General features: G+C 35.7%; 2 protein-coding genes and 2 pseudogenes across 4 annotated transcripts; 1 reads left to right on the top strand and 3 right to left on the bottom strand.

The window, feature by feature from the left end:
* The window catches only part of LOC18777054, a 30,298-nt pseudogene extending 21,150 nt beyond the window's left edge, over positions 1-9,148 (bottom strand).
* Positions 15,548-17,272, bottom strand: LOC18775711 (annotated as a pseudogene).
* Positions 17,814-20,374, top strand: LOC18776345 (2-heptyl-3-hydroxy-4(1H)-quinolone synthase). Of its 3 annotated transcripts, none has more exons than XM_020564421.1 (7): positions 18,128-18,168; positions 18,276-18,317; positions 18,614-18,760; positions 18,899-18,964; positions 19,074-19,236; positions 19,397-19,625; positions 19,742-20,374. In XM_020564421.1, exons 3-7 carry the CDS (start codon positions 18,714-18,716, stop codon positions 20,260-20,262), a joined length of 1,026 nt encoding a protein of 341 aa, XP_020420010.1. In that variant the 5' UTR covers positions 18,128-18,168; positions 18,276-18,317; positions 18,614-18,713; the 3' UTR covers positions 20,263-20,374. The 3 variants fall into 3 exon arrangements, with proteins under 3 accessions (XP_007209130.1, XP_020420010.1, XP_020420011.1); XM_020564422.1 differs by having other exon boundaries at positions 18,130-18,168; positions 18,891-18,964; XM_007209068.2 differs by lacking the exon at positions 18,276-18,317 and having other exon boundaries at positions 17,814-18,168.
* LOC18776005 lies at positions 20,457-21,902 on the bottom strand. The gene is made up of 2 exons (XM_007209736.2): positions 21,481-21,902; positions 20,457-20,781 (listed from the first exon to the last, which is right to left on the bottom strand). Exons 1-2 carry the CDS (start codon positions 21,737-21,739, stop codon positions 20,759-20,761), a joined length of 282 nt encoding a protein of 93 aa, XP_007209798.1. The 5' UTR covers positions 21,740-21,902; the 3' UTR covers positions 20,457-20,758.

Raw genomic sequence — 22,109 nt, forward strand, 5'->3', positions numbered from 1 at the left:
TCTTTTCCCTCCTTTGCAAACCCTTCAGGTTGCCTCATATAATTTTCTTCTTCGAGCTCAACCATTTGGGAAGGCAATTTTGACATTCATCTGATGCAAAAGTAAGTCATAATGCGCAACCAAAGCCATAATGATGCGGAAAGAATCTTTGGTGGAAACTGGAGAAAACGTCTCAGTGTAGTCAATTCCCTTCCTTTAGGTGAATCCTTTGACTACAAATCTAGCCTTAAATCTTTTGATTCTTCCATCCTTATCCTTCTTTGTTTTAAATACCCATTTCAAGCCTACCAACTTCTGGCTCTTGTGAGGTTCAATTAATTCCCATATTTGATTATTCTTCATGCCTTCAAGTTCATTCAACATTGCTTCCCTTCATTTGTCTGCATTCTGACTCTCCATTGCTTCTTTAAAACTTATTGAATCAGCCTCATCTTAAATGTCAAAATCTGCTTCTTGTAAGTAGACATAATCTGAATTTGTTGTGGATCTTCTTGGTCTGTCTGATTTCCTCGGTTGTACAGGTTCTTGTGGATCATCTAGCTCAGGATTCTAAATAGCTTGTTCTTGTGATTCAACTGGTTCTTCAAATTAAGGATTTTCCAATACAGTTTCACTTAAAGGAATCAAGGGGGTAACTTCTTGTTCAGCATTCTCAATTACAGCTACATCACCTTATTCTTCAAAAATAAAATCTTCATTCCCAGTGGCATTCTCCTCATGCTCTATAAACTTTGCACAACCAGTCTCAACAATTCAGGTACCATAATTTGGACAATAAAATCTAAACCCCTTGACCTTGCGGGATAACCTATAAGATGACAGCTAATCGTTTTAGGATCAAGATTCTTCTCTTGAGGGTTATAGATTCAAGCTTCAGCCTTGCAACCGCATACATGAAGATGTCTCAGGCTAGGCTTTCTGGTAGTCCAAATTTTGAAAAGTGTCTTAAGTATGGATTTACTAGGCTCTCTATAGTTTGTTATTTTAATCGCCTCTCTCAAAAGCGTAGGCACATCAGATTTAGAAATCTCACTAAGAACCATGTCCTTCAAAGTTCGATTTCTTCTCTCAGCCACACCATTCTGTTGCGAAATTCCTGGCGTTGTGTACTGAGCATCTATTCTATTTTCTTGTAGATACCTAGTAAAAAAATAAAAATCTAGCTAACACATCTTCCTCCTTCATCAAACATCCATAATATTCACCCCTATGTCTGACCTCACAATTCTGATATTTTTCTCAAGTTGTCTTTCTACTTTAGTTTGAAATTTTTTGAACATTTCAAAAACTTGAGACTTTTTTGCTATGAGATATAGATAACCAAAACGGGAATGGTCATCTATAAAAGTGATGAAATAACGATTTCCATCAATTGTTTGATGAGGGAATTTTCCACAAATATATGTGTGGATGATCTCTAAAAGATCACCACTGCGTGTTGCACCTTTCTTCTTAGTTTTAGTGAGTTTTCCTTTGAGATATTCAATACAAATTTCGTCATCACTGAAAGTCAGTGATGGCAATATTTGTTGCTTAACTAGAATTTTCATTCTTTCTTTTGAAAATATGCCCTAAACGGCTATGCCATAACCTAGTGGGTGTTCCTTCACTTCTAATCCTTTTCTCACTTGGTTCAGCTATTAAAACTTCACCATCTTTATTGTAATTGAAACAATACAATCCATCTTTATTGTCTTTGAATTCTGAGATACAAAACATCTTTATTGAATCCAAAATAAAACCAAGTCTTAATAATCTTGAAAATAGAAAATAAAATTTCTCTTTATTTAGGGTACTGAAACTACATCATCCAACTCTAAAATAAATCCTGAATCCAACTTAAAATCAACTACTCCAAAAATTAATTAGAACAACAGGTAGCAATCTAAACCTCATCCTCACAAAGTGCGCCGCCGCCACCATAAAAGTGTTGTTCTCCTTAGTAGGGAATGGGTCAAGTACCACTATCTCCCTATTAGTGGTGGCATAAAAAATCTCAACATGTGATTCAGGTTGGGGCATAGGTTTCACAGATGGCACTAGGAGATTCTTGTACCGAAGTAGCTTATTGATGTTTCTTCCTCTCCCATAAGCGCATACACCGAGCTTCATAGCAATCCTAAGACTTCTGAGACTATCATTTATAGCCGTGTATATCCTTATGGGTCCTCCATATGGTCGACAATTTCGCTGCGCCTTAACCCTTTTCGCTCCAACTCATCTTCGTGCCGCTTCTTAATTAACTCCACAGTATTCTTCACTAGAATGCCATTCGTGACAAGTTGGCACCAGTGACACATATTGAACGCCATATGATTTTCCTTTTCCCTAAGCTCTAGGAGTTGTACTACAAGACACATAAGCGAAAAAGCTAACTTGAATTAAATATAGTCACGAGTGAGATCATAAACGATCTCATTCATTTTGACAATGACTTTAAAATCAAATGTCCATAAATTGAAGTTTGATCTAGTGAATCTTTCAATTTGCGAGAAATTAATTGGGGGAGTGTTTAAAGTTGTAAGGATTTGCAAGAAAACATATTACTTTCCTAGAAACCGATTCTCAATTTGTTAAGAGAAAACAGTTTAACTTAATTCACAAAACTAACAAATAATATATATGCAAGCCTCCTTAATTAAGCATCACACCTTTGTGGCAAGAGATTACTCATAGCTTACACAAAATTACATGTTATCTTGTGCCATCACAAATAAATTACATGACAGATTCTATTTGTTAAAGAAACTTATAAAGCAACTTAGGTATGATGCAAATCTCGGTTATTTCTTTAGGCTTTGAGTATTTAGGTTTGGTTTTGTTATGAAAAGTTTGTTGATTCTCAGAATAAAGACAAACATCTATCTGGCTCAAAAAAATAACCAAACAAAACATAGTTCAAGAAGGAAAACCCCAAAATTACAGTGAATAGTGTTTCTGCGTGAACAATGTTTTAGACGTGAACAGTGTTTTAGGGGTTCTTAGTGTCCGTTTTTGACACAAAATACCTTTCTGAATAGGGAAAGACCTAATTAACACAACTCACAAAAAAGCCGTGATATGTGGGCATTTTTAGGGATTTAAGGTCATTTGGTAGGTCTAAAACGTGTTTAACATTTTGAAGATATGAAAAACCAAATCAAAATATGCTTTTCCAGATTCTTGATATTTTTATAAACATGTTTAAACCATCTTCAAAAAAATTAAACATAACCAAATAACTGAACATGGCATAAATAGATATGAAATCATGGTAGATATGCTTGAACAACGATTACAGATATGTGTGAACAACCTTAAGCTCTGATACCAACTGTTAGATTTCTTTAATACACAAACAAGATCTTTCACACAATACTATAATACGTATAAAGACATGAACACAAACCTGGAGCCATCTTCCTTGAGTACATGGCTTCTGAACTCATCTAATACGTAGCAGCAGCAATCTTAGCAAGAACAGGAAAGGCTCAAGACTTCTGCTCTCTCTCAGAATTTGTTTCAGCTCTCTTTATGATGAGAATAGGTTTAGAGACCGTGTTTGATGAGAGCAGGGCCTTAAACTTATATATAGAGCTAGGTCAAGTCATCTCTACTTATCACCGAGGGCTGACTTGACTTATCTTCCAAGCCCACTTAATCGGTTCACGCATAAATGGAAATAAAATAGGACCCCTTAATAGGCCTCAAAACCCTTCTTTATTTCACTAGGTTTTGGGCCTCAAGGTACAACTTAATTTAAACTCTTATCAAAACCTGATATAACTTAGTATCTAGTGCACTGATCTAAATAGAAAAACATAACACTCATGGCCTGAAAACTTTCAAGAAGGATGGTGATGAAACTGTGGCTGGCACTACAAGAAAAAAGCCATTTAACAACGCACATTGTGCATTGTTGAACTGTATTGACAACACGCAGGGCATGTTGTTGAAGCCAATGTCGTTAAAAGGTCCAGGCTTTCAGCAACATGGAATGCTCGTTGTTAATGCCATTATTTGCAACGCGCACATGTTGTAGTAGCAGAGGACAACAACATGTTAAGTGCGTTGTCGTAGGCCTTAATGACAACGTGCATATGTGTGTTGTTGTTTACGTTTTAACAAGAAGCTTTGCATGTTGTGATATTAATATATATATATATATATATATATAAATTCAAAATCACCTCATAACAATACAGTTCGTGCATAAACTGAAAATTCATGAAGTTTTCTTCCTTCCCAATCATAAGATAACCCATTAATAAGGAGTTTTCATTCAAAAAATAACTCCATACATATCGATAGATTCATTGTCAAGTTACATTTATCCTGATTAGTAATATGCATAGTCTAATAACACTTCAAAATCTTTGTCTGATCTAAAAACCTGATTAGTTGCATTTCAAAGTCTTCGTCCAATTGTGGAATAGTACAATGTCAAACACTTTCTACGAAACTTGAAGTTCCTGAAAAGATTAAAGAACCAAAGTTGCTGTGATTTCGAAGAAATTTCACATATACATTAAGAAACATCTTCTAATAAGTATAAAAACATCTTCTATTAAGTATGAAAGTAAAGAGAATACTCTCAAAACCTTATTCACTTTCAAATTATATATGGTTAGCTTGTGAGATTACAGTTACTATTTAATGGGTTATTAGGAAAAAACAAGTAAACCAATCCTCTTGTCACCTAACATCCAAAAGAATCACAAAAGAAAAAGCAAGTTAGCTGAGATTTATAACTATGCAATATGTTATTTAATGCCATGCTAGAATAAAAGAACCATCAAACCATATAGCAGTTGACTTGTCACAAAAAACCTACAAATAATAATAAACCATGGCAGCCAGCAAAAGTCCAAGAAAAGACCCCTCTGAAAAGAACACGAAAAAAGAAACAGGAAGTTAATGGAGCCATAGATATATATAAACATCAATTCAACGTGGAATGCACATTTTCTAATATTGATTGACCACCTATAGTTTTATCCAGGGTAATGTTCTATCAGATCTATCCAGATTTCTTCTCCCCAAAGAAGATAAAGTTCAATATATTGGTTAGACTTGAACTACATTCATTGCTTTTACAATATATATATATATATATATATATACAGTCCTGATCTCTTGGACTACAGGGGTCCAAGAGATTTGTGGTCACTCACCGTTGGATGTAAATTCAACGGTTCACTCACTCTTGCACTCCTTTTAAAAAACTTTTTTGAACCATTGGATTAATATCCAACGGTGGGTGACCACAATCTCTTAGACTCCTGTGGTCCAAGAGATCGGGACTATATATATATATATATATATATGAAATGCACACCTCTCATGTACAACTCTAGTAAGAAACTTTCACACATTTGGACTACTAGCATCAAATATTGAATTTTACAATCCCAAATATTTTATCCATTAAAGCATAGCAATGGAAAATAAAATAGAAAATAAAGAGCCAAAATCTTAAAAATCAATCCCTGCTCATTAACGACCCCAAGTATACTATATATATATATATATAAAATTATGCCAAAAAAGAAAAAGAAAAAAAAGAGGCAAAGAATGCATAATTGTCAAGGCATAACAGATATGGGATATCAAAGAGGCTCACTGAATTATACCTCATCATAGTTGATGCTTAATTACATAACCAAGCAAATGCATCTTAAACCAATAGCTAAACAGCAACTTGAGTATAAAAGCAATGAAAGCACCAGTGCATGAGAGAATCAAACATATACATAAATAATAATAAAAATTCTAAAATCAAAGTAAACCAACCTGTCAAATTGCTGCATTCCCATTCTTCATCCATAGCAAGAAAACAAGTAAATCAATCCTCTTGTCACCCAATATCTAAAAGAAACTTTGAGGCAATACCAGAAAAGAAACATAATTAAATTTGAGGCAATCTTCAGTTAATCCATAAAAATAAATATGATTAAAAATATTTGGATTACCAACAGCAATAGCAAAGAGAAGCCAAAATGGTCATATGGTGTGTCAAGTGTGTTCACTGACTGCAATGGCAGACAAGATTTCTTAACAGCAAACTCTTACAGCTGCTCAAGCCTAGTCCCCCTTCAAAAGTCATGATCGAAAATCCACTAGCTGACTAGTCTCTCAAATCTACCAAAATATTTCATTCATTTATAGAATATAAGATAAACAAACCGAAAAACATGAAGCTCTCAAAGGCAAATATTTCATTCATTGATAGAATCTAAGATATTTAATGAGTATACTTCCATACAAAGTCATCAATTATTTTCATCAAATGCATAATGACATGTCAACCATTGTGTTTTCACCCCACAAATTTGCTAATTTGAAGCACAATGACATCTTCTAAATATACACTCTAGCTATGTTCAACTATATGTCTGTTATGTATAAGCTTTTCATAATTTCTTGTCATTTAAAAATTTTTGTTGGTATTGAACTCAAGACACCAATGAAAACATTTTGAGGCAGTTTGAATACGTACAACAGAGCAAACTATCACAATTGAAGAATACCTCTTACCCAAGATGTGTGACATAGATACACTGCTGGCATACAAGACATTTCAAATTTTAGATAGCCAAAGTTTAAGTGCAAAAGTAGTAAACTGACATACATAAAGTCTGGATCTTGTTGATCAGAAAACACTCACCATGAGTACCTAGTCTTTTAGATTACAAAAACAGAGTTCTTTTTCTCCAAACAAAAATATCTTAAAATAAAGGAAAGAAGAAAATGGAGTAACAATTTCACAGCAATCTTTTAAAGAAACAATGAGATTGACAATGATTATGGTTCCAAAACAATTTAGGCATTAAATTAACACATAAATGTTGAGAAAAAAACGAAGAGCAGAGAGAGAGAGAGAGAGAGAGAGAGATCGTAAATAATACTTCGGCCAAGAATAATCTCAACTCCTACTCAAATCACAAGCAGATAAAGAAAAATGATATCAACATATATTCCTATTAAATTACAGTAACATATCAATAACACACCAAAAAAAAAAATATGACAGCAGTATTATAGCAATACAAAAGCAATACGACTGCAATACAATCGCAATAAAATCACAATACGATTACAATAGCAAATCAATGATGCTACCTCACTATGATATAATTATAAGTTCCCAATACCAAATGCAAGAATCAATCGACAAAGAACAAACACATTTGTTGTTTCAGACAAACAAAATCAATCCCAATACTTCACTTTCTACACAAAATACATACGAAATCAATCAGAATTCCAATTTATGTAATCAAATTCAATTTAACATCAAAACTTACATATTCCCAACAATTCATTTTCTGAAGAAGCTGTTCTTGAAGAGGGCATGTAAACCCAGACTTCAAAACCCCCCAAAATTGGACCAAAATGCTCAAACAATGGCCACCTAATGCCAACACATGCTGTCATATTCAGAAAAGATGGTTTTTTTTGGGTTTGTTTAGGTTGCAGAAGGGATTCGAAGAGAGACGAAATTGGGGTTTGAATTTGGATAGAAAAGAAAACAAAGAGGAAGAGGAAGAACTGGGTTTTGAGGGTAAAGCTTTGGGTTTTGTAGGTTGTTCTTGATCTTCTTCTTCGTGAGAAGATGCGTAGTTAGTTCAATTTAACATGAAAACTTACATATTCCCAACAATTCATTTTCTGGAGAAGCTGTTCTTGAAGAGGGCATGTAAACTCAGACTTCAAAGCCCCCCAAAATTGGACCAAAATGCTCAAACAATGGCTACCTAATGCCAACACATGCTGTCATATTCAGAAAAGAGGGTTTTGTTTGGGTTTGTTTAGGTTGTAGAAGGGATTCGAAGAGAGACGAAATTGGGGTTTGGATTTGGGTAGAGAAGAAAACATAGAGGAAGAGGAAAAGCTGGGTTTTGAGGGCAAAGCTGTGGGTTTTGTAGGTTGTTCTTGATCTTTTTCTTCGTGAGAAGATGCGTAAGAGAGAGAGAGAGAGAGAGAGAGAGAGAGAGAGAGCTAAATTTCAGAGAAAAGTGATATGTGTGCAATAAGTGGACAATAAATATAAATTTATAGGTGATAGTTGGAAAAAATTGGAGAGAGGTGGTATTTTCAGAAAAAATTATAAAACGGGTGGCATTTAGAGCTATTTCCCACAAATAATGCCCCAATCACCCACAAAAGATTAAATTGAAAAAATATAAATAATAACAATACCTAATATCACCCATATTCAGCCCCAAATTACACTCGAACGAAAAATCTTAAAACCAATACCTAGAAGCTTTGCCATGGAGGAGAACACACAAGCTCAGCAATTAAATCAACCAGATTTGCCACATAAAAGGGGAAGAGGGAGAGAGAGAGATGGCTGGGATGGAGCAAAAGAGGTAGGGATATTGGATTTTTCCCTAGGTTTAGTAGTGTGAGAGTGATGGCAAAAGAAAGAGGGGCTGTGAAAAGAAAAGAGAGGGGTTTTAGAGAACTTTCGAATGTTTTAACATTTTGAAAGAGAGGGAGTTCTCCCACATAAATTTTGGGTATATTTCCTTATAAAAAAATGAAACAATTTGACAACATGCTTTGCACATTGTAGAACTTAAAGATATCACAACACGCATGTTTGCGTTGAGAAATTTTCTCTAAATTTCATTTGGACAACGCGCATTAAAGGAACGTTGTTATAAATAGTGTACTACAACGTGCACTTGGTGCATGTTGTCAAAAGTATACTTCAACAACATGAAATAGACGCGCGTTGTTAGTGGCATCACTACTACAATTCAGTTAAACCACAACTCAAAATAGACAACAGTTCACTTTAAAACCGTCGTTGTATTTAAAAAGACGACGATTTTGTAAAACTGTCGTAATATATCATCTTATACAACCCTAAAATGGGTTGATTTTTAAAACATGGCGCTTGTCAATTATCAAGCGTCGTCTTTTAAAACACACTAAACAAAAGGAGCCGCTTAAGTGAATTCGAGCTCGACCTAAAATCCAGATTTCCCCGTCTATGTGAAAACCTTATCTCTCCCTTCTTGAAACTTCCTGACCTCTTCTCTCTCCTTCCTTGAAACCCTCTCTGAAACACTCCCTCTCTCACCTTTCTATTCCTCATACGTGCGTACAAGCCATTGACGCCATGGACGCCGCGATGCCATCGATGATGCGACGCCATCGACGTAGCGACGTCGTCGATGCATCGTCTTCTTCGCATTAGTCATCACCGGCCGCCATCGACGCCATCTTCATCCCAAACTTCGTTGACACTCGCAAACTGACGCCATGAGGTCGACACCACCACCAAGAAGACATACAACCTCTTCGACAGAAAAGAAATCAGAGAGACATTGTCGAAGAGGTGACGGTCATCGTCTATCTCTCGATGGCTCTCTCTTGCCAGAGCTCTTTCTTGTTGTCTCTCTCTAGCTCGCTCGATCTCTCTTGCTGGCTGGCTCCATGAGAGCCTCCCTTCCTCTATTCCACAGGTCCTTCTCTTAGGATTATTTTCTATAATTTTTGAAGAATCAATTTCTATATCCCTAATATGATTTAAGGTTAAAATATTTGGGTGTTTAATTGTAAATATTTTCGATTTATATAGAAAAAATATTATATCGTTGCTTAAACCATTTCAATCGGCTTAAGTATTGTGAATGATTCCTTTCACATCCAAGTTTTGCATTAAGAGCAGGAAGTATCTTTTTCTCAACTGTTTGCTTACTTAGCATTCCATTACTATCACGCCATCCACGATTGGCGGCATCAACCATGAGCTGTAGCAACTCATTGCTCTCTTCCAATGTCCACAATTTATAACCCCCACTAACTTTTCTCTTTCCTTTGTCATTTCCTCGTTGTGATTCTTCCATTGATAATTACTATATCACACGTACAAATCCTTATTAATTGTGTATATTTTCATAATACCTTATTGGTAAACTGCATCCAATGCACCTTTTAAATTTTTATTTATCAAATCTAATCACATAGACAAGTAACATATTCTTATTAAAATAAATAAATATTACTCAATCATCAATAATATTTCATAAACACTCACAAATCAACAGAAATGGTTAGATTACAAAAGAGTCTATATTCCAGCAATTCTCCTAACCTAATATGTGGGATGTAAATATTATATGAAAAAATTATCCACCTAACGAATTATGGGTAAAAAAACAGTACCTAAAGAATAAATTAATGGGTTTAGGGGCAACAAATTATATAATAAAATATTGTATGCAAACATAGCATATGAGACAATTAATATAATAAAATATTTATATGCAAACACAGCTTTTTTTACTAATAGAAGAAATATTCATCAATAGAGGGAAAGTAAACGTGTGGATGAGAAGAGAAGAAAAATATTCAATATTTTTTTACTAACCTGAAGGAAGTGGATGACAATGGGATACCAAAGTGGAGCCCTAACCATGAAGAAAAAAGATCTATCTGCTTGATGCTTGATATAACAAGGGAAGAAAGAATTGGAGACGTTTGGAGACGTTTTAGTTCTATCTTCTCAACTTCCCAATATTTTCATAAAGTCTGGTGTAAATTAGCAAGACTCTTGGTAGTAAGAATTACCTTTAAAAGTATTGAAAAGTCATTTATTTAACAAAGTTTTTAAAAGTCATTAATATTTTGGATACCTCAAAACTTTTAAATACCCTTTAAAACTCACAATTGAATACAACTAAACTTTTAAAGACTATTTAAAAGTCATAATTGAATACCTTCAGACTTTTAAAATCATTAAAAGTCATTAAAAGTTATAATTGGATACACCCCCCTAACGCAACTTTTCTGAATTTTTTTTTTTCTGTTTTATGGATTTATATATGTGTGAATCAAAAAGGTGAGAATCTACAAAAATATAACTTCTATCATTATGCCCTTCTATGGTTATCGTTATGCTCTTCAAAATTTTGCTTGACTTGTATATGTCCCATGATCTTGGTCCCTTATTTATGAATTTGGTATCCAGAAAAGGCCTTATCTCCTCAAAGCTGAAAGACTTTAACCATGGCACCCTCCCTCTTCTCTATGCTGCTCCTCTGCCCCTGCATTGGTATTCTCCAAATTCCACAGTCCTGTAAATGCAAAGTTTTGATGAGCTTCAATAATGTTCTGTTTCATTTGTACTTAATTGTTGTCTGTCGTCGTTGAAATGGGTTTATCGACTATTGTCTCTACATCAAGTTTTTAAGTTTGTTTAGATGATTAAGAATTCAGATTTTTCTTGTTATATTTCTTTAGCCTGCTGGATTGACACTGTTATATTGATAGTTTGCACTGATCTGGTTCGTGGTGCAAAGAACAAGAGGCTCCGGGTTAAGGGACCCGTGAGAATGCCAACCAAGGTTCTGCACATTACCACCAGGAAGTCCCCTTGTGGTGAAGGTATGTTTCACTGTGAAATGTTCTTGTTGTTAACTTATGTTTTGATGCTTTATGGGCTAGGCAAGGCTTATGGCTTTTATGGCCATTTACTCAGAGTTGGGAGTTCTCTTGTTTGGCCAAGTTACATAAGTAAAATTTGTTGCTTACTGTGGCCTATTCATGACTGACCAGTTATTGAAGTACAGTTTCTCTACATTTGCATTTTAAAGGGTTATGTATCTTTAAAATTTTGTTTGTGATTTATAGGTACCAACACATGGGACTGATTTGAGTGGCGTGTCCACAAGAGGGTGATTGACCTCTTCAGCTCTTCTGATGCCGTCAGGTAAATTACTTCCATTACAATTGAACCTAATGTGGAAGTGGAGGTTACAATCGCAGACTCTTAAACTGGACGTGTTTTTAGTGTAGCCGTCCTACTTAAAAATGAGCTTGTTTGTTGTGTTCTAATTTTGAATTTAAAGACTTGGTAGTGTTGTTTCCAATTTCCTTGATCTACCAAATATGAAGTCTACACTTCCTTGAATGTGACTTTGGTAGAAGTAGTGTGATCCAGTCTCATCCAAGAGTGTATCTTGTGTCCCCAACACCCTTACTTTGCATTCCATATCCTCCAGGTACTGCAACCACTGAGTTCTAAAATTGCATACCAATTACTTACTGAATATTTTAATCTTTTCTGAAAAGTTGAACTTTATTTTTGTTAAAGCTTATAACTTCTATCTGCTTGGTTGTGAGAATTTGAAAGGTGAGTGAAGTTTGCATTTCTCCAATTCTATGGTTGTGTTGTGTTTCTCTTATTTAGTGTTGGATAATATGCTGCTGTTGGACAAAAGACCAAGCACTTGATCTTTTGCCCATAACCCATCTTGTTTCTTGTATCTTTTTTTTACAGGCTTGTCCTTAATTTAATTCTTTCTACAAAAAACATGTTAGTGTCTCTGCCTTGAGTCTGAATATCCAATCTTTTGTGTTGTCATGGGAAATAGGCCATGTGTGTGTTTACTTGATTAGTGGCTTAGAAACAATAGAGTGACTTCTATTATTATCAGGATTGTACATCTCACTATTACATTATTTTGGCTTGTCAAGCAGTTTCCTACGCCAAGGAAATGGTTCTAACTAAGCTACTGCTAGCGTGGGGGAAGTAGTGTTGGTTCAACCTGCTATTAAATGCAGGGGAAAAGTGGTGATGATGAAGGTATAGCTCTGTATACATATGGAGAACTTGACTTGGAGGATAATTAGGTATATGAATTTTGGTGTATTATTGTAATTAGGCTTGCAGCTTGTAGCTAGTGGGCCCTAGAGTACTTTCATTTTTTAGATTTCTTTTTGTTCTATTGTACTCTTGATATTCTATTTATGAAAGAAACAATGTTTGAGTATATATGTGTGGCGTGGGTAATAGCATATTTGAGTATATATTTCTGATACTATTGGAAAAAAAGAAAAAGAAAAAAAAAGAAGCTAAAATGTAAAATTACGACGTCAATTTTACAGTTAATAGACGGTATTTCAAGAAAATGTCATCTTCACAATTAATAGACGATAGCTTTTTAACAAACCCGACATCTTTGGACATAACAAAAGACAATTCTTTCAAGAAACTGTCATCTTCACAATTAATAGACGATAGTTTTTTCAAAAAAAAGGGTCATCTTTACATATAATAGATGACAGTTTTTTCAAAAAACCATCTTTACATCTAATAGACGACAGTTTTAAGTAAAAGCGTCGTCTTTACAAATAATAGACGACGGGGACTTACCGTCGTGGTTTTATGCATCAAAAGATGTCGGTCGATTTCATGACGGTTGAAAAACCGAACACACGACGATGAATTACCGTCGTCTATTGCGATTTTTGTAGTAGTGCATGTTGTCAAAAGCTATTTTTCTTGTAGTGTGGTATGGGAGAGTAGCCCTAGAATGTTGCTTGTTGGGGAGCATTGCGGGTAGCTATTCGCTACAAGCATGTGGGATCCCTTAAATAATTAAGGAATCCCACAATAGAAGGGGACTATATATATCCTTGCAAAAAAATCATAAAAATTGAAATTCATTAAGACATCCAATTGCAAGCAACTAAATAGACGAACACTGTGCTTTAAGAAAAGACAAAAATAACAATCAACTAATTGAGTGGTCAAATGATTTTGGATTCAAGTTGCATAGTTTTACTCATTGGATTTTAGAAAAATAACTCACCAAATGACTTCTCCCAACATATTATGATGTTGCCCAAGTTTTGAGCTCAACCCGAAATCAATTGGTCAAAGAAGTTGGTCACTTGAAGTTCATACCCAAGTTCATAGTACTGTAAAGGAAATGGTTAGAACATTGCATAGTTTTTGTTTCTAACCTCTAAGTCCCACCAGCCATTTTTCTACATTTCATAGCATCTATATAGCTTATTGCTTTGTATGGAAACAGCATAATCTCAAATCCATTCATAGAGTTAAATTAAAGAGATATTTAGTGATATACCCATTTCTAACACTAATATTATAAATAAACCCTACACAATTGAATTCTTATAAACAAACCCAAAAAATGATAGCTGGCCTTATTGAATTTAATATTAATTATTAAATTACTTTGATGCCCTATTGAGTGCTTTGGGTATTTTTATGAGATTTTGGGGTTGGGCTTGTTTTAAGAAATTGATGGCAGTTTTGTAATTTATAAGAAGTTAAAAGCTTTTTTGTTATGTTGTAAATGGGCTTTGGGTGTGTTTCTAAAGTCCATTTTATATAGGGTATTTTTATAATTTTGGCCCCCATATTGGGTATAATAGTGAATCTCCCAAAATTAAAAGTAGAGATATTTAGTCATATACTCATATTTAGCACTAAAACTATAAATAAACCCTACACCATTTAATTTCTATAAACATACCCAAAAAAAACCCAAAAAGAGATAGCTGGCCCTATTAAATTTAATTTTGATTATTAAATTACTTTAATGCCCTATTGAGTGTTTTGGGCTTTTTTATGAGTTTTTGGGTTGAGTTTGTTTTAAGAAATTAATGACAGTTTTGTAATTTAAAAGAAGTTAATAACCTTTTTGTTATGTTGTAAATGGATTTTGGGTCTGTATCTAAAGTCCATTTCATATAGGATTTTTTTAATAATTTGAACTCCTATATTAGGTATAATAGTGAATATCCCTTAAAAGTATAGTAAATTTGTAATTTTATGTATCTTTTCTTTTTTTCTCATTTTTTTCTTCCCTTCGCCCGCCCCCCCCCCCCCCCAAAACAAAACCAAATTCTTTGGTTGAATTTTAAATTTTTTCAGTTTTCTTTTAAATTTTAAATTTTTGTTAATATTTTTTTTAATTCTTAACGAGTGAAACGGGTCGTGTCGTGTCATTCGTTATTATAATGAGTCGTGTTTGTATTTGGTATTTTCCACTCGTTAACTTAACGGGTTGTGTCGTGTCAACCTGTTAAGAAAAGCAGGTTACACAAACACGACAAACACAACCTATTTGCCAAATTAGTATATATAAAATTCAAAGAGTCAATGAATCTGGGGTTACGATTAATTATTTTTCGTTTCTAACCTCTAAGTCCCACCGGCCGTTCTTCTACATTTCATTGCATCTATATAGCTTATTGCTTTGTATGGAAACAGCATAATCTCAAATCCATTCCCAACGAAGAGTTAAATACTCTTCCTAGTTCCTCAATCCATCTTCATTAGGCTGATCAAAACTACAGAGAAAATGGCAGCTAAAGGGGCCTAACATGACAAAACATAAGGCCCAAACCAATGCCCACACGGAAATCAAACAATGGGCCCAACATCTATTAGGCCCAAAAAACAAACTTCCAAAATGACAACATTGGCATTAGATTTAAGTGCTTGTTTATACTATACGCCGGTTGGGCGAGTTGGTCAGGGCGGTTTGTCTGCACAGTTGTTTTTAAAGTTTGAGTCACTCTCTTTGTAAATTAGATTAATTTAGAGTAATTTTAGACTATTGCTTGTATTAAAAAAAAGTACTTGATTATATCTAACATTTTCATATTCACTATCAATAAATAAAGTTTAGCACAATATAGAAAACAAATAAAACAATGCCACATTAGTTGGTTACTAATGGTTTACCAAAAAAAAAAATTTGGTTCCCAAATCATGCATTTCATAGCATTACTATTGATCACAGAGACTATTCGAGTTTCATTAATTCCAATTGGAGGAACACCAATAGAAGCCATATGCCGTTTTTATTTTTTGTACAACAAAGTAGTAGAAGATGACGATGCATTTTGAAAAAACTTGTTAGAGGAAGAACTCTACAACATAGATAACATGATGGAAACACATAGCCATCGAACTTTATGAATGAATCTACATAACATAATGCTAATGTTATAGTTCAGAAACATAAATACGTGATTCAGATCTTCAGGCTCTCTATGTAGGACTTATCTGCTTTGGAGGAGAGAAACTTGATATACTCTTCTAAGCTACTTGCCCTGTATCTTTTTGGGTGCTCTTCATCAACAAGCTCCATGGCAGGCTCCACCATCTCTGCCATGGGAAAGCTAAGACAGCTGCCTAGGGAGACCCTACTCATTTGAGGGTTTGAAGTCACCCTGTGGAACACACTTTTGTACAATTAATCCATTGCTGAGGACCTCAAGATGGTTCCCTATTAGGACCTTAAGGGTACCGCCGGTTGCCGGGACAGACTTCCAAGCATTGTTGTCATTGGAATCCATGATCTCAAGGCCTGATATACTTTCAAGAAGGATGGTGATGATGGTGTGGTCTGTATGTGATGCTAGTCCAAGTATGTTGCTTGATGGGGAGCATTGTGGGTATTTGTTACCTACTATCATGTGCATGCCTTTCTCAAGACTGCTCCTCAAGTAGGTTGGAGGGAGGCCTAAGCTCTCCATTATGGCCCCCATTATTTCAAGGCTTAATCTCCTTACCTCAATTGCATACTTTCCCAAGTTTTCTCTAGACAAAAACATCATATTAAAATTGTGAGATCGCATTAAAAAACAAATTATATATAGCGGAACAATTTAAAACCTAATTCATAAAATATGTATACTGAAAAAAGAATCAAACAGTAATGCCCCCTTATTGTCTTTGTCTTCGTTTGCATTCTCATGTCTCAGTTGCTGTTGAGTTGGATACATTTTTGTTACTATGAATCAGTGTTAGGTTATTCATATACAAAGTAAAGAAAAAATAGAAAAAAGTGATAGAAGTAGGGATTACGTGAAATCTGTGGGATTATGAGGCCATGAGCCAATCCAATCTTCAATAGGGTAGGCATAGAGCTTGATGAGCTCTCTCGAAACCCTACTCACGTTGTCTACTCGAAACGTCTCTAATCTTACTGGCTTCTTTACATCATTTGACAAGAATATTGTCTTCTGATCCATTGGCAAATCGAAGAATTTTGACAATGAGCCAAGAGCATTTTCAGTGACTTTTTTGCTTACTCCGTGATTCTTAACCTACAACAAAAGGCACATATTTATATATAATGTTGTAAGTATATTACGTAACGTCCACGATCACTATACAGAGCAATCTGAAATTATCTTACCTGAAAAAAGCCCCTTTTTTGGCAAGCATCGTGAATAGTTTTGACCGCAACAGACCTTGTATGAGAGTCATGATGCAGCTGAGTAACGTCAATGGTGGTCACTTGTGAAGGATGTAAAACTGGCACCAAAGAGTTCATCTCTTTCTGTGCAAGTAGCAACAAGCTGGGAAGAGAGACAGAGAGAAAGAGAGTGTGTGTGTTTTAAACAGGTACCTAATTAATTAATCAGTTTATCAGAAAAACAAAAAAACACAGTTACCTAATCGTAGTGTAAAGACTAAGGGGCAGTTCACACATCACATTTGCACATGGATTGTTTGTGATATGGTAATACCAAACAAAAAGTAGCTAAAATGGCCAACAAACAAAGCCCACAAGAAAACGAAAGGGAGGCCCGAAATCAATAACAAAGTGTCGGCACAAAACAACAATTAAAATTGAACTTGTAATTGTCACTTCAGAAAGAAGAGTACTTGCAAATTACAGTTTGACACATGCAAAAATAATTTATCAAAAATACAAAAAGAAAAATCTCAATATACATATCAAACTGTTATTAACATAAAAGTAAGAGTTACTACTTTCAAGGAAGGATACAAGTATTTTCCCTTCGAAAAAGTCGTTATCAACTTTTTGTACTGCTATTTATCCCTTTTTTTCTTTAAATAAAAGAATACAAGATGGAGTGAAAATATTTCATCTTGCTTCGGAGATGTATGTGTACAAGCCGAAAAGCCGAAAGCCGAAAGCCCTGGACCAGTTCCAACTCCAAGTCACAAGGCCCAAAACCCAGAAGATATCTTTTCCCGGGTAAAATCTGATCCAAATACCACTATAACCCATTTCAGCATAACCACTAATTTTCCATGGCTGATTGGCTGACCAACCACACCTCTCTCTCGATCAGACTCTCTCTCATACAATCACAAAACTCTATAATGTTGTTGCATAAACACAACTGACCAACCATGGCTACAGTGTCTATGTCCCTAGTCTTTCAAAACCCACTTCTTTCACCATACCATTCTAAAACTAGGCCACTTCCTCGCAACCAATCTAATTGGTTTCAAGCTCCAACAAGAACCAGAACCAAACCCACTTCTTTTTCAAGCATCCGAGCTCAATCTGGTGCTGCTGCTCGCAAGGAGGATATTGTCATAGTTGGCGCTGGAATTGCTGGTCTTGCCACTGCACTCTCTCTTCACAGGTTGTTTAATTTGAACATGGTTTATTTCTCAAACGTTTTAAATATTTACCACCCATGTTACTGCCTTTTTCTTTACCTGGTGTTAATCATTATGAACGGTAAAACAGGTCGCTGGACATGTTGCCATAACTTGCCTTGGTCAAATGATGGTTTGTTGGCAGATTTTCCGTGCATTTCAATAAGAAAAATCACCTTGAATTATGGTCTAAATTCATAAGAGAATATTCAATATTGTATGCACTGGACAAGATGTATTTTAGGACCTTGATTTGCAGACCAATGGTCTTAAGTTTAAACTCCCATGACATCTTGATAGTGTGTGTGAGAGAAAACCTCTCTCCCTCTTGTAGTTTAGACTATCGCTTGCATTAAAAAAAAAAAAACATAATAACGTATGCTTTTTGTAGCAAAAGAACTCTAAATATCTATTCATTTTGATTAACAGGCTTGGAGTTGGGTCCTTGGTGCTTGAGCAAGCAGAATCACTTCGTACTGGGGGAACTTCACTCACCCTTTTCAAAAATGGGTGGCGAGTTTTGGATGCAATGGGAGTTGGAAATGATCTCAGAACCCAATTTCTTGAAATTCAAGGGTATATATGTTATTGTTTCTTTCTTTGTGCTTAATCTTACAACTAAAATTATAAGTTTTGGACACTAAGTTAAAAGCTCTGCATTGTGCAAAAGCTACCCAATTTCCTCTGATCTGGTTCATGCAATCAGCTGTGCAGGATGGTGGTAAAGACAGAAGATGGAAGGGAGCTACGCTCCTTCAAGTTCAAAGATGAAGATGAAAGGTAATGAACTTACTCATGATCTTTCCATGTGTTCTGAGAACATGCAATTCTTTTCTTTCTTTTTACTCAATCATGTATTCAAGTTTTGTTACTAAGTTTCATGGCACAGCCAAGAGGTGCGTCCTGTGGAGAGGGGAATACTGCTGGAGACTCTTGCCAATCAACTGCCAGCGGGCGCAGTTCGGTTCTCTTCAAAGCTGGCGAAGATTCAAAAAACTGAAAATGGAGAAACTTTGTTGGAACTAGTAGATGGTACTCAGCTATCTGCAAAGGTTACCCTTAATCTACTTTCTGAATTTTCTATCGATCTTTATCTAGGCAGATGGCTCAATCTTGATATGTGTCACATCAGTTGGTATTAAACTATCACATTACAGATAATAGTTGGTGCTCTATTCGTTCTCATTTTCTCGTCTTGACGAATTCCAACAGGTTGTAATCGGTTGTGATGGGATTCGGTCTCCTATAGCTAAGTGGATGGGTTTTCCTGAGCCTAAGTATGTTGGTCATTGTGCTTTTCGTGGCCTTGCATATTACCCTGGTGGGCAGCCATTTGAACCAAAACTGAATCAAATTTATGGAAGGGGCCAACGTGCAGGATTTCTTCCTGTTTCTCCAACAAAAGTCTACTGGTTTGTCTGCTTCAACAGACAATCTCCAGGTAAATTTCTAAATTTGAAGTCTCCTAAGCCAAAGATTTGTTATGCATGAGTTAAATATAAAACATCAAGAAGGATCTGTAGCTATTTTTCACAATGGTAGGGCATCTTATTGCAGGTCCAAAAATTACTGATCCGTCTGTGTTAAAGAAGCAAGCTACAGAACTAGTCAGAGACTGGCCTTCAGACCTCGTGAACATCATAGACAATACCCCGGATGACTTGATCATACGAACACCACTCGTAGACCGGTGGCTGTGGCCGAACATCAGCCCTCCAGTTTCAGCAGGAAGTGTTGTGCTGGTAGGAGATGCATGGCATCCAATGACCCCTAATCTTGGTCAAGGGGCTTGTTGTGCTCTTGAAGATGCAGTAGTTCTGGCAAGAAAGCTTGCAGGTGCTATCAAGTCACGACCAGATACCATTGGAGATGCTCTCAGCTCATATGGAAGTGAGAGATGGCCTCGCATCTTTCCGCTAACGGTTCGTGCAAATCTTGTAGGGTCACTCTTGCAGTGGGAGAACCCTGTTGTGTGTTCTGTTCGGAACAATGTCATCTTCCCCAAGCTTGTTAGGTTAGGACCATTGTTGGAGCATACAAATTTTGACTGTGAGCCTCTACAAGCTCCAGTTGTGTAATGTTGGGGGCAATGTCAGCATCCCCTAAACTAATTAGGTTAGAAAGAGTGGGGAGAAAAATGCTTGAAAGGATCTTACCATACTAATTGTATATTCCACATTATACTGTTTATAAGTTGTTTCCAAATGAGTAGGCAGAAACAAAAGAAATAAATCACAATGCTAAGAACCAATACAATTCTGCAATTCCCAAATGAATACCAAACTAATAGCTTATTTTTTTATTATTATGATACAAAGTTCAACAAAGCTTCTATGCATATGTGCAATCAAGGTGTCTAATAAGACGGAACTAGGTCTACATTATCTCACATTCATATAAATTGCTTACAAGAACTTCTCGAGTAAGAGGGAGCCTGCTAGTTTTTCTTCTCCAATAGTCTTGTGGGTCTAGTGATGCATAAATTATGAATTCAGATTAAATTCCTCCAACTCTTGTTTAATGGAAAGCTGCTCCTCCACCAACACTCAGTATTGCCCTCAATCTCGATAATCTTCATTCTAGAAAAAGGTGAATCACTGAAATAGAAGCAACCAATTAACAAAAAAAACCTCCAAACACGAATTATCCTAAACTACAAGCATCCCACATTGTTACCTGCACTTTGGATATACCGAGAAAGGAATACCCGCCACGGTTTATAAGATAGGAGGCAATGGAAGCAAAATGTTATCCAAAGACAAGGCTGGAAATAACATTTTTCAAAGATATGCCTAACACTAGAAAGCGTTCACAAGAAAACCCGTTCTTCAGCTTTTCAGGATACTAAAACATTGTGCATATAAAACCACATGAAGAAACACAAGTGTGGCCCAAGCAAGCAAACAAAATAGCTTCAATCATGAAGCTGACTGATAAAGCCAAAATTGCAGTTGATAACTGCCTCAGTACAAGCTACGGCACCACAGCAGAAAATAAATACGAAAACATGTGATCATTCTAAAGTTGTAATCTTTAACCAAAAGCAAGAAAACTAGATACTACTAATCCATTTCGTTTATAATCGGTTAAATTTTCTCTTAGATGACTTCACTCAATCAAATTGTCAGCAGACTTAACAAATAAAATCCATCAAATTGTACTGAATTAGAAAACAAAACAAAATTCCAATCACAACCCATAAAAGGCAAATACTTACATGAGATTTTCACTGTAAGATTCAATGGAAAATAACAATCTGTGAGACAAATGGACAAGTGGGTACTGTTGTATTGTACCTGGATTGGAAAAGAGCCAGAGGATGATGGCGCAGAGGACGAGCAGGAGAGGTATGATGTGAATGGCGTTCTCTGCGGACCTGATACGACGCCGTTCCCTCTTTGCGACATGAGAGAGGGGATCGTATGTGGGTAGATGTAGATGCTGGTCTGAAGAGTCGTCTGTGGTTGGTTTGAAGGTTGAAGGTGGCGGTGAAGTTGATGAGGAGGTCACAACCAAGTCCTCTGAGACTCTGGAAGCACTTGCGGATCTGTGCATCTTTGAGTTATCAGAAACTTGGTTGTGATTGGAACAGAAGATGGTTTCGATTCTACTTCATTGCTCTCTGGATGGGTCAACAACAATAAGACGCCTTCCTTGAACTTGACTACTCAAAATAAAATAAAAAATAGATTTCCTGTGTTTTGTGATGAAAATAGTTTGCTATTACTTTGAGGGGCTTTTAAGGACGAATAGGAGGGCACAAAGTGAAAAATGGCCTGGCGTCTCTAAATTTAAACAAGTCGGTTTAGTTATTATGATCATGTCATTTTTCAACAGTAACGCTGAGAATGGGTGCATTTCTTTGTTAAAATGATTTTCTTTAATGGAGTTTTTTATTCACTTTTGTGCTCTTAACCTAAAATGA

The sequence above is a fragment of the Prunus persica genome, chromosome G5, assembly GCF_000346465.2.
Source record: "Prunus persica cultivar Lovell chromosome G5, Prunus_persica_NCBIv2, whole genome shotgun sequence".
Classification (NCBI taxonomy): domain Eukaryota; kingdom Viridiplantae; phylum Streptophyta; class Magnoliopsida; order Rosales; family Rosaceae; genus Prunus; species Prunus persica.